Below are 17,627 nucleotides of genomic sequence, written 5' to 3' on the forward strand. Positions count from 1 at the left end.
AGTTGTAAAGGCAGAGATGGAATTTTATTGCAGAGCTGGGTTGGATACTAAAGCCATGCATTTCTCAATGATTCTTCGTGTTGATGTACATTAGAATCACCTGGGAAACCGAAAAAGTGCTATGCTGGGCTCCACTGCCAGATATTTTGGTATGGTGTAGAGCCTAAGCAGTGTTTTTTTTTTTTTTCCTGCGACAGTTTTGCTCTGTCACCCAGGCTGGAGTGCAATGGCATGATATCGGCTCACTGCAACCTCTGCCTCCTGGGTTCAAGCGATTCTCCAGCCTCAACCTCCCAAGTAGCTGGGACTACAAGTGCCTGCCACCATGCCCAGCTAATTTTTTGTATTTTTTTTTTTTTTTTAAGTAGAGATTGGGTTTCACTGTGTTAGCCAGGATGGTCTTGATATCCCGACTTCGTGATCTGCCCACCTCGGCCTCCCAAAGTGCTGGGATTACAGGCACCACACCCGAACAAACGACAACTCTTTTAATAGAGATAGTAGAAGAGATAGTAGAAACAACAGCTTGAACTAGTTTAAACAAGAAAAGAAAATGATATAGGAATCTGTTAGAAGTATCAGAGAATTCCATAGAATCTCTGAGTCAGGAGCAGTTTAGGAATGGACTGGAGTTTGGGGCTTGAGTCTGGTGGGAAACTCTTTCTCCACTGCTTTTCTCTTCCTTTCTCTACACATCAGCTTCAGTTTTAGCTTTTCTAAAAACTACCTTCCTCTTTTCCTTGATTCTGTAGTGGAATGTGGTTACCAGCAGCTCCTGTCCAGACGCATGGAAAGCAACTCATTGCTCTGTTCTAGCCTCTAAATTTCTAGAGAGGGGATCTGATTGGTCACACTTGGGTCATGTGCTTAATCCCTGGGCTAATTCGCTGTGACCAAAGGGATGGGGTATGCTTGGGAGAGCATGGCGCTCCCATTGAAATCATGTGGAACAATGAGGAGTGGTAATGTCCAGAAAAGAGGAGATGTTAGGTAAACAGACATTTAAAAGGTGTTCACAGGACCACAGCAAGCAGATTTGCTTGAAATAAAGTGCCTTTTTAAAGACTATTAATGACTATAAATCAAAATTTTATTTAATCTGTACTGGTATTTTATCTTAGTTCCTTATATTTCTCATCAGTTACAACTAGCATTTCCACTTGCTGCTGGCTGTAATCCAGGCATCAGGTCTTGGTTAAAGAAATAAATTTAATATAAAACCTTATTTAATGAATCTGCTAATTGTTATGTCCTGCTGTGAGTGTTGATGAATATGTAAGACAAAAATATACTTAATTTGTCTATTGTTTAAAAACCCAAGGTACTCATTTGGCTGCTGTTAAAATAACTGTTTTTATGTTTTGTCTTAGCTAAATAAAGAAAATAAAACATTGAAAAGAATCAGCATGTTGTACATGGCCAAGCTGGGGCCAGATGTAATAACTGAAGAGATAAACATTGATGATGAAGATTCAACTACAGACACAGACGGTGCCGCCGAGACTTGTGTCTCAGTACAGTGTCAGAAGCAAATTAAAGGTAGAACTCTTTGCTTAATTGTTGAGCATATTTTGTACCCCATTAGGATAGTGCTTCTCAACCCTGACTGCACATCAGAATCATGTGGGAAACTTTAAAAATACTGATGCCTGGGCAGAGCATGGTGGCTCACACCTGTAATCCCAGCACTTTGGGAGGCCGAGGCGGGTGGATCACCTGAGGTCAGGAGCTGGAGACCAACTTGGCCAACCTGGTGAAACCCCGTCTCTACTAAAAAATACAAAAATTAGCTGGGCATGATGGCGGGTGCCTGTTACCCAGCTACTTGGGAGGCTGAGTCAGGAGAATCACTTGAACCTGGGAGGTGGAGGTTGCAGTGAGCCAAGATTGTGCCGTTGCACTCCAGCCTGGGCAACAGAGTGAGACTCCATCTCAAAACAACAACAACAACAACAAAAAAGCCTGATGTCTGGGTCCTACCCTATCCAAAATTTTGCTACACCATAGGCCAATTAAATCCAAATTTTGGATGGGGTAGGACCCGGGCGTCAGCATTTTGAAAGCTTCCCACATCATTTATTTAAATCTCCAAATCACCATAGGGTATATAACAATTGTGCTTTATGAGTTACTTTCTTGTTTGGAATTAGGCACTTTTGAAAGTGTTGTCTCAATGGAAACAGCCAGTTATACTGTAACCTTAAGGATATGTACCATGTGTCAAGATATTTTTGTTAAATGAAAGAAAGAATGAATAAAAGTATATTTAGCCAACACCCCTTTTTGTTGGTTAACAGGTAGTGTTGTAAGGCAAGATCATATGATACATCTATTAAATTCTCATTCATTTTATTCATACACATGTTTATTTAAAGATGTAGGAAAGCACTTCTGGCTCAATAACTATTGGGCCATTTTAATTTAGTATACAGGTCAAAAGCAATATTCATTTATTTGGTAGATAACATATCAACTGGAAGTACAAAGAAGAAAGGATGTTACAGACACCATCTTTATCCGACTCTTCAACCCCTCAAGCTAAGACAAAATAGAATTCATGTTGGTAGGGAGGGAGAGGAATTTTAAAGGAGTTCCCTTTGTTCATCATTCTCCTTTCTGTTCGAGCTTGAACAAAATGGTTTCATGTTCTTCTTTCTGGATTAGCCAGCCAATGGAGAAGGTGATTTAGAAATAAGTCTGATAACTTCTTCAAGCTGAGTTTATGTAAAAAGTTTGATCTAATTTACGAATAACCACATACCATGTTTCTTATTGCACTTGGAAAACAGTAAGAAATTAAAGGCAGTTAAAACCTAAGTGGCAAAACAGTAGGCCGGAATATAAATTTGAGTAGTCTGTGCTAATCTGTGTGTATTTTCAAACATTTGGGTGACAGAAGTAACTTTAACACCAGAAGATTTTGCACTTACAGTTGATAATATTCTCATTCTAGTAACACATTTTTCATTGAATCCTAATAAAAAAACTATGAAATAAATTTAAAAACAAAACACCCGTGACTCTAGAGAGAAAATTATGAGAATTAACCCTTCTTTCAAATGGTTATATTTTGAATCAGTTCAAATAATGTCTAAGGACTATACATTGGCAACAAGTCAGGAACTTTTACTTTTAATCAAAATATCCAAATTATTAACTGCCCAATTGTTTATTTATATTGTTTTGTGATAAGAGCCCGTGGCATTATGAAATAAAAAAGAAATAAATACTACACCTTAATTTGTGTTGCTGAAAACTTAAAAAATCTTACTTCCAAAATGCCAGCTAGTTTTCTAGAATGTGGTTTTGATAGAATGCAAAGAAAACATGATCTGGTACATTTAATGTAGTGAGGTTGCCTGATATAAAATTGTTAATATCCATGGGTATATGGGGGAGGGGCCACGCAAATGAGATTCTCATTGTCCTTTGGTTCTTCATTTCCTTTTAATTGTTAAATAATCTTGACCATAAGCTGCACATGGACTGGCGTTTTCAATTCTTTTGACCAGATTGATGCCTTCTTTTAAAAATAAGTTTATTTATATATTTTTTTCTTGAAAAATGCAGAACTTCGAGATCAAATTGTATCTGTTCAGGAGGAAAAGAAGATATTAGCCATTGAGCTGGAAAATCTCAAGAGCAAACTCGTAGAAGTAATTGAAGAAGTATGTATCTCAGGCCTGAAAGGCAAGGGCTTTAGCATTTTCAAGGTGTTTGGGGATTTGCTAAGTTAAGAACTTAATATTATAAGCCAATTTCTAACATGAGAACCATGTACCAATTTTAATCTTCTCTCCTCAATTTCAGACATAGAAAAAGGTAGAGGAAATAAGATCATGAAGATTCATGTACCCACTACCTGGCTTAATAAATAAAACTCTGAAATAGCATGGACATGTTTCCTGTTGTTCCCCCAGTTTTTGTTATGTAAGGCAAATAGTAGCTACTCTTTCAAGTCATATATTTTAGTGCCGCTGGTAGAGAAAGAAGAGCATGTTTTGCTTTTCCAGTGAATGACTGGTTCAGTTGGGAAGGACTGTCCCTCGTGCTTCTCCAACACAGGCATTTATGATAGGTGGTAGGATGCGTTCAAGTGGTTGCTTCCAGAATCTTTCTTTTCTGGTGTTTTGTTTTGTTTGAGACAAGACCTAACTCTATCACACTCAGGCTGGAGTGCAGTGGTACGATCACAGCTCACTGCAGCCTCAACCTCCCAGGCTCAAATGATCCTCCTGCCTCAGCCTCCCAAATAGCTGAGACTACCGGCATGTGTCACCATGCCTGCCTAATGTTTAAAATTTTTTTTATAGAGATGTGGGTTCCTGTATTTCCCAGGCTTACCTGGAACTCCTGGACTTGAATGATCTTCCCATCTTGGCCTCCCAAAGTGCTGGGAACACAAATGCAAGCTGCTGCACCTGGCCTCTTTTTCCTTTTGAACTGTCTAAGAACAAGACCCCCACAATTGCCTTTTATTTGCACGAGGCTTCAAAGATTTGCCTTCACAGTCTTGATTCTTGATTTAATTTGTATCGGTGGTTCTTAGATTCTGTAGCCCACCGCTTCCCAACTGATGTGCTACTGCGCCTTGATAAAGTGGCTTATGAGCATGCCAATGTATTGATCCTGTCAGTGAGCAGCCTCATCCAGTTACCTCAGTTCGCATACACATACGGTCGTTTTCTTGGAAGCCATGATGTAAAAAAGGTTGGGAAGCAGTGTCCACCAACTTCCCAGTCTGAGCTCCTTTTATTATTGTGGCAAAACAGTATAATGAATGGGAAGAAGGATGATGATATTTTGGAAAGGGCCTTACTGTTAGACAGTGTGTACCAGTTACTAATTTAAACCAAAACCAAAAATAAAGCCTACACTAAAAGAACCAGTTCATAGATTATCTGGAGGTGCTGATGGATTCAGAGCCACTTTCAGGACCATTATCTTTGTTTCTCGGTGTGCTCTGTTCCTCAGTTGTGATTATTTACTGATGATTCTCTCCCTTCCCACTTAGAGGTGTTATTGGAAGACAGTTCAACAATTATTTTTATTATGACTGTTTCAGACATCTGAAAAGGCATAATGAACAAAATAATGGGGCTGAGTTCAGTGGCTCACGCCTGTAATCCCACACTTTGGGAGGCCGAGGCAGGAGGATCACTTTGAGCCCGGGAGTTGGAGACCAGCAAGACCTCGTCTCTCAAAAATATTTTTAAAAATATTAGCCAGGCGTGGTGGCATGTGCCTGTAGTCCCAGCTGCTCAGAGGGCTGAAGTGGGAGGATTGCCTGAGCCCAGGAGTTCGAGGCTGCAATAATTGTATTACCACCCTCCAGCCTGAGTGACAGAGACCCTGTGTCTAAAAAAAATTATTTTTAATGAACATCCATATACCTGCTACCTAACTTAATTCACAGAATATTAGCACAGTGATGAAAGCCCTGGTGTAACTCTTTGTAGTTGCATAATCCTTGCTTCCTGCCCAGTTTCCCTAAATAACCATTATTCTGAACTTGGTGTTTATCATGTCAGTGGATATGTTTACATGTTCACTACAATACGTAGTATTTTGAGTGTTTTTAAATATTATGAACATGCCTGCTTTCTAAATTCAATATAATGTATTTGAGATTTATCTTCTACCTTGCTATATGTAGCTTTTCTTTATGTTCTTAAAAAAAAAAAAAACTTTTCTATAGTATTCTCTTTTCATTTATAGACATCAACAGTTATTTCAGAAATTTAAATTTTTGTGGGAGTATTTATATGTATTTTATTTAAGCCAAGAGTCATCAAAGTTCAAAGTCTTCCTTTATTTTAAAAGTTCATGTTTGTCTTAAGTCAAAAGTAATCAACATTAAAAATGAATACCAAAATTGAATATCAGATCTTGACTAAATGATTCTTGTATTTTCTGGGTGATCTTTAGTTGGATTTTTGCATTAAAAATATGAATCATGGCTGGGTATGGTGGCTCATGTCTGTAATCCCAGCACTTCGGGAGGCTGAAGCAAGAGGATTGCTTGAGCCCAAGAGTTCGAGACCAGCCTAGGCACCATACGAGACCCCATCTCTATATTCTTTTTTTTTTTTACTTTTAAAAAAATATGTATCATTTACATTGGATGGCTAGCATACTGTCATGTTTAGGGGCCAATGCCAACTGGAATATATCAATAAGTTTTGTACCAGGTACACATCCTAACTTAAATAGCTATCCTTGAAGCTTTAAAGAAGAGCTTTAATAAAAAGTCTTAACACATTGAAACCAATTGCTGCTTTAAATTGTAACTTCATGTTGAAAGTTGAACAGCAATTGAGTATCACACATTGCCATATGTCCTGTTTTACAATTTTTGGTGTTTTCTTCCCTGAAAAATCTCACATTTTTAGGTAAATAAAGTTAAACAAGAAAAGGCTGTTTTAAATTCAGAAGTTCTTGAACAGAGAAAAGTCTTAGAAAAATGCAATAGAGGTAAGTCTGTCCAATCTTTTTTTCTGAAATACATATGCAGTTTGTTCTGTTTGCATATATTGTGTGTCATTTTACTCCTATGCCTAAGTATGATTGTAAATAAAATCTCCTATATTGTGTTTTTCTAGCAGTGTGTCTCTCCCATTGCTATTATTTTATTACCCAACTTAGAGTCTGGGAACATCTAAAAGTGATTTCACTTGAGGAACAAGGAACCCACTCATTTTGAAACCTCTTAACAGAAATACTACTTCTGTCTTACATATATCCAGGGATCATGGCCTTTTTAGCTATCCCCTCAGCATTTATATAGTTGGTAGGTTATTTAGTAACTCTCAATCCAGAAGAGGTTAGGCTGTCTACATAAAACATGTAACATTATGTGATGAAATCGTAAATTAAGAGGATGTGGGAAATGGGACAAAGGAAAGTGAGAGTTAGATTGAGATACAAAGTGCATCTTGTTCTGAGGTCTTGCACATTTCCTGCCTGTCTGTCTGAAATCTGGCTCTGAGCTGTCTGGCAGTCAGTGCAATAAGAGATTGATTATCATTTAAATGAATCACATGAAAATGAACCTAATGATCAGGAAAAGCAGAGCTGGTCTCCTGGTGAGAGGGAAATGTCTCCAGTGGTTATCTCCAGAGAAAACTTCGTGTACTTTGGTCAACAGTGACTTTATCCACCTAGTTATAAAATGCGGCGTCAACTCTCATGAGGGCTGTTTCATGTGTCTCCCAGTTTAAGACAAGGAAATGATGCCAAAGTGTGGTTCTGCAAAAGTAATTCTGGGAAGTAGTAGGAAGAACTTAACATACTTTCTGTTCTCTCTTTTTCCCTCAGCCACTCTCTTTCCTTGTTTAGAAGCTGCAACACTAACAGGAAGCCTTTGCGACCCAGGGCCTTCCCTATTGGCGGTGGTGGTAGCGGTTAATCTTTTTATCATTAATCAACTGGGATTTTTTTCATAAATAAAAGACCTTGTAGTTAAATGTGGGCAATATGCTGGATTGTAACATTTCTTCAAGTCTTTCTGTATTTAAAGATATAAATGGTGTAGAATTTTCAGTCTTGATTCACTGTGTTAGGAAAAGGGTTCTGCAAGGGTTAATCATGTAGCTCTTGCCTTCAGAGAGCCCTCTGTCTAGAAAGACAGAGAAATTATGTAAATACATACCTGACTAGGACCAACCTGATTTTTTTCAGATTCCAAGTCAGAAGGGCCAGGACACGTGAAAATTCCCTTTTTATTATAGTGTTCTAGACATAGAAAAGAGTGTCAATTATCTTGCCAGGGCTTCAGATAGTCACAGTGTTCTTTGTTTTCTTCATGAAATTTCTTTTTTAAATAGGCTTGAAAATCATTTAGCTCTCAGGGACCTATAATTCACGCCAAAAATCACCACTCATATTGCTCTACTTACTAGTCTTTCATCTGAGGAGGCTGTAGATTTACAGAGTACAGAGTTTGAAATTCTATGTCATTACACAGCAAACCAGTCCTTAGTCAGTTAGGATTGAAGTGCCCTGGCGGAACGGTGTGTGAAGGCAGCTGTTAAGAGAGCCTTTTGAAAGATTGTGTTGGTATGACTCAGCTCAGGGTGGAGGTGCCTCACCAGAAGTGGATGGACAGTGTGCTGTCTGCCTAGCTTGTGCCTAATATCTAATGGCATCATCACTCCTTCTGTCCTGTCATTATCACTATTTAACAAAATAGGCCACTGAATGTTGAAAATAGCAAAGAATTTATGTTACTTTTATTTGACAGGACCTTCTTTTTGAAGCTTTCTGTCTTGCAGTAACTCTTTGGTACAAAGCTCTGATTCTTTGGGTCTGAATGGATCTAAGGCTGTTTGTTTCTCTCCTTTGTAAATATGGAGAACACTTAAAAATAACTTAGATGTCCAGGCGCTGTGGCTCACACCAGTAATCCCAGCAGTTTGGGAGGCTGAGGCGAGTGGATTACTTGAGATCACGAGTTTGAGACCAGCCTGACCAACATGGTAAAACCTCGTCTCTGCTAAAATACAAAAATTAGCTGGATGTGGTGGCAGGCACCTGTCTGTAACCCCAGCTACTCGGGAGGCTGAGGCAGGAGAATCGCTTGAACCTAGGAGGCGGAGGTTGCAGTGAACCGAGATTGCACCACTGCACTCCAGCCTGGGCGACAGACGTAGCGAGACTTCGTCTCTCAAAAATAAATAAATAAATAAATAAATAAATAATACATATTATATATAAAAATCATTATATATATAATATATTATATAAAAATATTTACATTTTTATACATTTATATTTATACATTTATTTACATTTAATATATATTATATATATTTAAAAATATATATATTCAGGTAATATACTTTCTTTGGTGGAAAATTTAGATTCATGTAAGAAAAGAAAAAAATCTCAACTTTTGCAATTCAAAGATAAGCACTAGTAACATTTTAGTGTATATTCTTCCAATCTTAAACAAATCTATATATATACACATGGAATTTTGTGTTAAATATGTTTATTATATATATATAAGACAGAGGAAATACCAGTAAAAGAATTCTCTTTATACTTGCTGGTACTTTGTAAACCCATGAACATCCCTCTCTGCTCATACTTCTCCCTTGAATTTTTATTATTTCCTTTCTTTTATTTGTAGTTTTGCCAAATATGTATGTATCCCTAAACAGCATTGTTTAATTTTGCATATTTTTGAACTCTATATAAATGGAATCATTTTTCCTATAACCTTCTGCAACTTTTTGTGTTTGTGAGATTCATGCATGTGGACAGGCATAGCTGTGGTATGTTTGTTTTTGCTGCTGTATGCTATTCCGTTAGGTGACTACACTAAAATTATTTTAAGTAGTATCCTGTTGGTAGACTTTGGGCTGTTTCCAGATTTCTGCTATTCTGAGTCATGTTATTATAAAAATTGTTAGACATGTCATCTGGTGCACATGTCCAAGAGTTTCTCTAAGACATATGCCAAATGTAAAATTTTACCTTCAATTTTTTTTTCACTGCATACCAAATTGTATAAGATCTATCAGTTTACAGTCCTATTAACAATATATGTTCATGGTTTTGTGTCCTCTCCAAATTTAATAAAACCATGCTTTAAAATTTTTACCAGTAGCCTCTTGGACGGGTGTAAGAAGTGTTTTTACTCTGCATTTCCCTGATTCCTAATGAAAATGAGCATCTTTCCACATGTTTATTGGCCTTTTGTATATTTTCTATTCTGTGAAATGGCTGTTGATGTGCTTTATCTGTGGCTTTTAAAGAACAAAAATGAATTCATTTTGCACTAATTTTTGCAATCTGTTTTTAAAAATACATCACAGATGTCTTTCCATTTACTAAGTATGCTTCTACAATATAATTTTGATGGCAGAATAATATTTCTTGTAACACAATTTACTGCTCCTTCAGTGTTAGAGCATTATGTCCTTTCACTTTTATCAGCAGTGAGGTGGAGAGCATCCTTGCAACCAAATGTCTGTATATGCACAATCTTAGTATATGCATTCCTAGAAGTGGGATTATTCAAAGTGTATGAGTAGTTTTAGATTTTTGATTCACATTGCCAAGTTGCTCTCCAAAAAGGTTTTATCAATTTATATGCCAACCAGGAATGCATGAGGGTACCTGGATGCTGGTATGAAGAATCTTTTCAACACTGTTTTTCATCCATATTCCTGATTATTTGTGTGACTTATTGTCTGGGTTTTTTTCCCTTTATCTTCTTAAGTGTCCATGTTAGCTGTAGAAGAGTATGAGGAGATGCAAGTAAACCTGGAGCTGGAGAAGGACCTTCGAAAGAAAGCGGAGTCATTTGCACAAGAGGTGGGTATCTTGTAAAAACCCTTTTTTTTTCCTTGAGACAGAGTCTCGCTCTGTTGCCAGGCTGGAGTGCAGTGGCACAATCTCAGTTCACTGCAACCTCCAACTCCCTGATTCAAGTGATTCTCCTGCCTCAGCCTCTCGAGTAGCTGGGATTACAGGCACTCGCCACCATGCCCAGCTAATTTTTGCACTTTTAGTAGAGATGGGGTTTCACCATGTTGGCCAGGATGGTCTTGATCTCCTGACCTCGTGATCCGCTCGCCTTGGCCTCCCAAAGTACTGGGAGATTACAGGTATGAGCCACTGTGCCCAGCAGTAAAAACCTTTTTAATTTTGTTTTGTAAGGGACCTTATCATACTCTGATATGCACATGACATGTCAGACAAATTCTTGAGGTTGAATAAGAACTCACCAGTTTGAATTAAGGATTTGCTGGTTTAGGGAGGCAGATAACAGAATAGTATCAAGTTCATTGTCAGAAGATCTGGGCTCAAATTTTGGCATGTCAATTACTAGTTGTATGACCTCTGAGCAATTCTTTAGCCTCTCAGGGCTTCACTTTTACCATCTGTAAAATGGACAGTAATACAGACCTGACCAAGTGGATTTTAATGGCAAAATTTTTCAAAAGTGTTGTGTTAACTATAAAATGCTGTGTAAGGGAAAGGAATTGCATTTGGTGATACCCATGGCTTGTGATGGAAAGTCCAGCTTGGGTACAGAATGCCTGTACGTTTCAAATAGGCTTAAATTCTTGGATGTATCTCCATATACCATCTCAGATAACAGTATTATGGTATCAGTATTTCTCTTCAGCCATTGTGCAGTGCTGTCATTATGCAGGGCGATTCTTCCACTGGCTGTGGAACACTGCCATGTAGTATATTCATTTTCATTATCTCAGCCTTTCACCAGCCTACTGATCTTCCTCTCATGTTAGAGATCAGCTTTGAGCATCTCTTGTTCCGGCTTACCTGTTGACATGCAGTCATTGGGTCTTCCATAGTCCTGGGGCTAGTGTCCAGGGGCATGAGGAGTTCACCAGTCGGCTAAACTCAAAAACTGGTCTGAAATGAGATCTCCATCCTGTAGGTGTAATTTGAATTTATGTGCATACTGTGGGTTGAAAGGAAATAGCTCAGGAAATGTAAAACAGTCCTAGGTAAAGGTATCCAAGGCATAGAAGGAAGACAAAGCGTGGCATTATGGGAATGACATTTGAAAATCTGCTTATGGTTTTGTGGGGCTCTTTCTGTGCTTGAGTGTAGCTGTGCTAGCAATGAACTCTACCAAAGGTTTGGGCCAAGTAGATCTGACTTGAAATATTATGATTCATTTTATTCAGAGAATTTAATGAAAGGTGAGTAAATATTTTTGTCTTATTACTTGGAAGAAAGGAAAAAGAATTGAAGTGTGTCAGAGCCCTCTGGAAAACGTTGCAGCAATATAAATAATGCAATGAAATAAACAGTGGAGGGGGTGGGGAAGCAGGGATAATGTGAAGATCCCTTTATTGCAAAACTGGAAAGGTTGGCTGATTTTGACCTGAATAGCAGGGTCTCATTTCAAGACATTTTCAGTTTTCCATCTGTTGTTTGCACAATGATGTTAGAACACAAAGCAGCTCAAAGAAAAACTTGAAGGCCATGTAGTAGCAGAGAAGACAGATGGAAGAAGCAAGGTTGCAGTAAGTGGACAAAAATGAATGACTGACTCTGCCGTTCACCTGGTCTTCAGTCTTAGCGGTTGGTGGAAACAATGATGCTGACATGTTAACCCAGAATGAGGAGGTAGAAGTTTGAGGAGAGAAAGGAAGCAAGAGCAATGGTACTTATGTTATTGGCAGCATAAATATTTGCAGTGGTACTCAACGATTTTATAATATCTAGTTTCAATCTATGCAATAGTGAGAAGAAAACTTAAAAAAAAAAAGCACTAGATTGGAACTAGTATATTTTCCTTTTTACATAGTTTATGCATTCTCAGGTTTTCAACAGAAAAGTACAAAGACACAAAATTTAGTTTAACAACAGAGTCCCATTCTTTTGCCTTTTACTTACCACTTAGGGCATGCAGCAAACATCTTACTATGCCAGACACTATGCTGACATTGGGAATCCAATGGTGAAGAAAGCAAATATGAGCCCTGCCCTCTTGGAGCTTATAGTCTAGAGCCTTAGAAATCAATTTTTAAGGTTAATTTACTTTGTATTTTTAATTGAAAAGGAATATGTGTGCCTTGCACAAAGATACAAATATTTTCTAAATGTATAAAATAAAAATTGAAAGTTACCCCCCATTCTTAATTCCCACTAGTTTATTTAGAAAACAAAACCAAAAACATAATCCCCCTCAACAAGAAAACTATCAATTGTCTTCATAACTATATTAAATTTTTAAATTTATTCAACATAATTAAATTTTTTGGCCAGGCATGGTGGCTTACATCTGTAATCCCAGCACTTTGGGAGACCAAGGCGGGGGCATCATTTGAGGCCAGGAGTTCGAGACCAACCTGGCCTACATAGTGAAACCCCATCTCTACTAAAAATACAAAAATTCACCAGGCGTGGTGGCAGGCACCTGTAGTCCCAGCTACTCGGGAGGCTGAGGCACGAGAATCACTTGAACCTGGGAGGTGGAGGTTGTAGTGAGCTGAGATTGTGCCACTGTACTCCAGCCTGGGCAACAGAGTGAGACTCCATCTCAAAAAGAAAAAGAAAAAAAAATACTGTAATCATAATGATCACCCAAAACAATTCATTTTAATTAAATCACTGGTCTGAAGTTTAAGATACTGTAATGAAATATTGATTACTCTTTCTTAGAATGCTGAAGCTGCGTCTCACCCTTCTCTAGCCAAGCATATATGCACATACTCTCCCTCACTGCAGTCTCTATACCTCTCACTCTCACACAAATGGAAGAAGAATGTGGGTTTCATGTATATACAATTGTTTATTTACCTGTTTGACTTTGTAATGTGTTTTAATTCTGCAGAAGAACCCTGTTGTAGTTTCCTGGGCTTTTCATAAATCCCTGCACAGGCAAAGAAGGAAAGCTTCTGACCTTTTTTTCCTCTCTCATAGGAAGACATACTGGGAAGAAAATGTTAGTGTTTTAGTATAGTATATTCATGACTTGACTTCGATTTGGAAATCGTTACTGATCAAGAGCTTAAGGATTGTATAAATCATTAAAGCTGTGGTCTTGCCACATGGAGGTTGATGGAAAATATTTTTGTCCTGAGCTTTATTTGCTGACTTTTTCTGTTACATGGTGGGTGAAGTTGTTGAACAAACTAACATGAGGGCTGTAGCAAATCATTTTACAGTTCAGAGCTTTCAGTTAAGTTCCAGTGTAAATTTCGTAATGCTGTTAAAAATCTGAAAAGGTGAAGCTCTACTATAAAATTGGTAGGCCAGATTTCAAAGTTTAACAGAAACGTTTCATACTTGGAATCACTCACTGGCCAAATTGGGTAGGGTGTTAAGGAAAAGAAATAACAGGTGAATAGAAATTAATGTTATTTTCAATCATGTAAAGTTGTGAGGGTTTGATAAATAACATATATAAATTGCTTAATAAAGTGCTCAATAAAAGTATACTGTCTCCCTTCTCCCCTTTACCCTTCTACTGTTAACTACTTTTATCACTGGGGAGAAACTAATTAGTTTAAAACAAAACCTTAGATCTAGTAAATAGTAGAAGAACTTAGCCAGATGGTTAAGAGCTTGGGCATGTAAATCAGATATGGGTTTAAATCCTGGTCTTGTCACTTATGTGTGTTCTTGGGAAAGTCGCCTAACTTCTTTGAGCCTCAGTTACCTTATCAGTAAAATTAGATGATAGTAGTGTCTACTTGATAGTGTTGTTTTAAGGATTATAACACATAATGAATGTAAAATGATTCCCACCATGTCTGTCACATAGTGTTTAGTAAATGTTACCTCTTCATAGTAGAAGCACTTTAATAGGATTGGTGTAAGGATTAAAATAATGCATATAAAATATTTAGTGGAGTACACAAGGTAAGTTCTTGAGAAATATGAGCTACTGCTATTAATATTAGTGTATTTTAAAGCAATAATAAAATATTAAAAACTGAAGAGTAAGACCAGCTTATTGTATAAATATCTTGTTGGGGCAGGAGTAAAGATATTAAAGATTGTATAAAAGGAGTGAAACCATAGCAATCACTGCTTCTAAAACTTGTACAAGTCAGAATTTGCCTTTAATGTCTTAATAAAAATTCCATGTACTTTTCTTTTGCTGAAGTTACAGTTGAGGAGATATGTGAGATTGAATGCTATATACATTCTTGTAACAAACTTTTGCAGATGTTCATTGAGCAAAACAAGCTAAAGAGGCAAAGCCACCTTCTGCTGCAGAACTCCGTCCCTGATCAGCAGCTTTTGAAAGCTTTAGATGAAAATGCAAAACTCACCCAGCTCCTTGAAGAAGAGAGAATTCAGCATCAACAAAAGGTAACCCCTTTTCTTCTGGAGTTTTAGGTGCACACACGCGTACATGCATACACACATATATTTAAGATGAAGGGTGCCTGTGGAGTCAGTCCAGTCATTTACTGTTTCATATTTTGCCTTAGTTACTAAGTCCTTCCAACCACCTTTTAGAAAAAAATAACTAAATGAATTTAATGTTGTGAAACTGAAATTTGTAACACACTGTTGTACACTTTATAATACTCTTTAAACTGTCCAAAGGGTCGGAAGAAGCAAGGGAAAGAGATATAACTCAAGAAGAGCTTGGATAACGCAAAGTCTGGAAATTTGATTTTTGGAAACGTATTTTTTGGAGACTGCACACACTAAGAGGCTCTATTCATCTCAGAGCACTTGTTGGAGGGCATAGGTTTTATTCAGAGAAGATGAAAGTCCATATTAGTAGTAATTGTTTGCTTAGAGAAAATTTCTGATTTTGTAAACTTGCACAAATGTGTATGTTTAAAGACTTCCTAAGTGGTTATTTCAATTTGATGAGTGGAGCTATTCCAGCTGACACAGTGTGCCTCTGTGTGCCAAGAAGAAAGAATAGTCATTGTGGTAGGTGAGAGGAGAATGTGGGAGAGGAGACACAAAGAAGTGGAACAAAGACTTTCAAATTAAAGAGACCACTTAGGAAAAATTACATCAATGTTTATACTACTTACAATGTACCTCATTTGGGAAGGAAAGGCTGTTAGCTGCTACTTGTTATCACCTGTCAAAGCCTCTGTGGCAACAGTATTGACATTTAATCCTTGGAAGTTCTGAAGTTTTTACAAAGTTGGTGGTGAGGTAGAGTTGATTTGTTTTGCCTCACTAAGAAATGTTCATATTTGGTGGCTGGGAAGATGGCCGAATAGGAGCAGCTCCGGTCTGCAGCTCCCAGTGAGATCAACACAGAAGGGAGGTGATTTCTGCATTGGGTACCTGGCTCATCTCATTGGGACTGGTTAGACAGTGGGTGCATCTCATGGAGGGCGAGCCGAAGCAGGGTGGGGTGTCACCTCACCCGGGAAGTGCAGGGGATTGGGGAACTCCCTCCCCTAGCCAAGAGAAGCCATGAGGGACTGTGCTGTGAGGAATGGTGCACTCCAGCCCAGATACTACGCTTTTCCCACGGCCTTTGCAACCCATAGACCAGGAGATTCCCTTGGGTGTCTATGCCACCAGGGCCCTGGGATTCAAACACAAAACTGGGTGGCCATTTGGGCAGACACCGAGCTAGGTGCAGGAGTGTTTTTCATACCCCAGTGGCACCTGGAACGCCAGTAACACAGAACTGTTCACTCCCCTGGAAAGGGGCAGAAGCCAGGGAGCTAAGTGGTCTAGCTCAGCAGATCCCACCCCCACAGAGCCCAGCAAACCAAGATCCACTGGCTTGAAACTCTCGCTGCCAGCACAGCAGTCTGACGTCAACCTGGTACACTCGAGCTTGGTAGGAGGTGGGGTGTCTGCCATTACTGAGGCTTGAGTAGGCTGTTTTCCCCTCACAGGGTAAACAAAGCCACCAGGAAGTTAGGACTGGGCGGAGCCCACTGCAGCTCCGCCAAGCTGCTGTAGCTAGATTGCCTCTTTAGATCCTTCCTCTCTGGGCAGGGCATCTCTGAAAGAGAGGCAGCAGCCCCAGTCAGGGGCTTATAGATAAAACTCCCATCTCCCTGGGACAGAGCACCTGGGGGAAGAGGCAGCTGTGGGCGCACCTGTAGCAGACTTAAACGTTCCTGCCTGCCGGCTCTGAATAGAGCAGCAGATTTCCCAGCACAGTGCTTGAGCTCTGCTAAGAGATAGACTACCTCCTCAAGTGGACCCTTACCCCAGTGCCTCCTGACTGGAAGACACCTCCCAGCAGGGGTCTACAGTCACCTCATACAGGAGAACTCCAGATGGCATCTGGCAGGTGCCCCTCTGGGATGAAGCTTCCAGAGGAAGGAGCAGGCAGAAATCTTTGCTGTTTTGCAGCTTCCACTGATGATACCCAGGCAAACAGGGTTGGGAGTGGACCTCCAGCAAACTCCAGCAGCCTGTAGCAGAGGGGCCTGACTGCTAGAAGGAAAACTAACAAAAGAAAGGAATACATCAACATCAACAAAAGGGCATCCACGCAAAAACCCCATCCAGAGGTTACCAACATCAAAGACCAAAGGTAGATAAATCCAGAAAGATGAGGAAAAACTAGTGCAAAAAGGCTGAAAATTCCAAAAACCAGAATGCCTCTTGTCCTCCAAAAAATCACAACTCCTAGCCAGCAAGGGAATAAAAGTGGATGGAGAATGAGTTTGACAAATTGACAGAAGTAGGCTTCAGAAAGTGGGTGATAACAAACTCCTCCAAGTTAAAGGAGCATGTTCTAATCCAATGCAAGGAAGCCAAGAACCTTGATAAAAAGTTGGAGGAATTGCTAACTAGAATAACCAGTTTAGAGAAGAACAGAAATGACCTGATGGAGCTGAAAAACACAGCAGGAGAACTTGGTGAAGCATATGCAAGTATCAATAGCCAAATTGATCAAGTGGAAGACAGGATATCAGAGATTGAAGATCAACTTAATGAAATGAAGCATGAAGACAAGATTATTGAAAAAAAGACTGAAAAGGAATGAACAAAGCCTCCAAGAAAGATGGGACTATGTGAAAAGACCAAACCTATGTTTGATTGGTGTACCGGAGAGTGATGGGGAGAATGGAACCAAGTTGGAAAACACTCTTCAGGATATTATCCAGGAGAACTTCCCCACCCAGCAAGACAGGCCAACATTCAAATTCAGGAAACACAGAGAACACCACAAAGATACTCCT

The 17,627-nt window shown here is 38.9% G+C and overlaps 1 protein-coding gene across 5 annotated transcripts in view; it reads left to right on the top strand.

The window, feature by feature from the left end:
* Positions 1 to 17,627, top strand: part of KIAA1598 (KIAA1598 ortholog) — a 126,490-nt gene that overhangs the window by 52,593 nt on the left and 56,270 nt on the right. For all 5 annotated transcript variants that reach the window (XM_012001121.1, XM_012001126.1, XM_012001125.1 and 2 more), the window contains 5 exons: positions 1,371 to 1,539; positions 3,571 to 3,668; positions 6,393 to 6,474; positions 10,229 to 10,323; positions 14,665 to 14,811. In XM_012001121.1, the coding sequence (XP_011856511.1) occupies positions 1,371 to 1,539; positions 3,571 to 3,668; positions 6,393 to 6,474; positions 10,229 to 10,323; positions 14,665 to 14,811 (591 nt within the window). The remainder of the gene's footprint in view (positions 1 to 1,370; positions 1,540 to 3,570; positions 3,669 to 6,392; positions 6,475 to 10,228; positions 10,324 to 14,664; positions 14,812 to 17,627) is intronic.

Source organism: Mandrillus leucophaeus, unplaced genomic scaffold, assembly GCF_000951045.1.
Source record: "Mandrillus leucophaeus isolate KB7577 unplaced genomic scaffold, Mleu.le_1.0 Scaffold65, whole genome shotgun sequence".
Taxonomy (NCBI): domain Eukaryota; kingdom Metazoa; phylum Chordata; class Mammalia; order Primates; family Cercopithecidae; genus Mandrillus; species Mandrillus leucophaeus.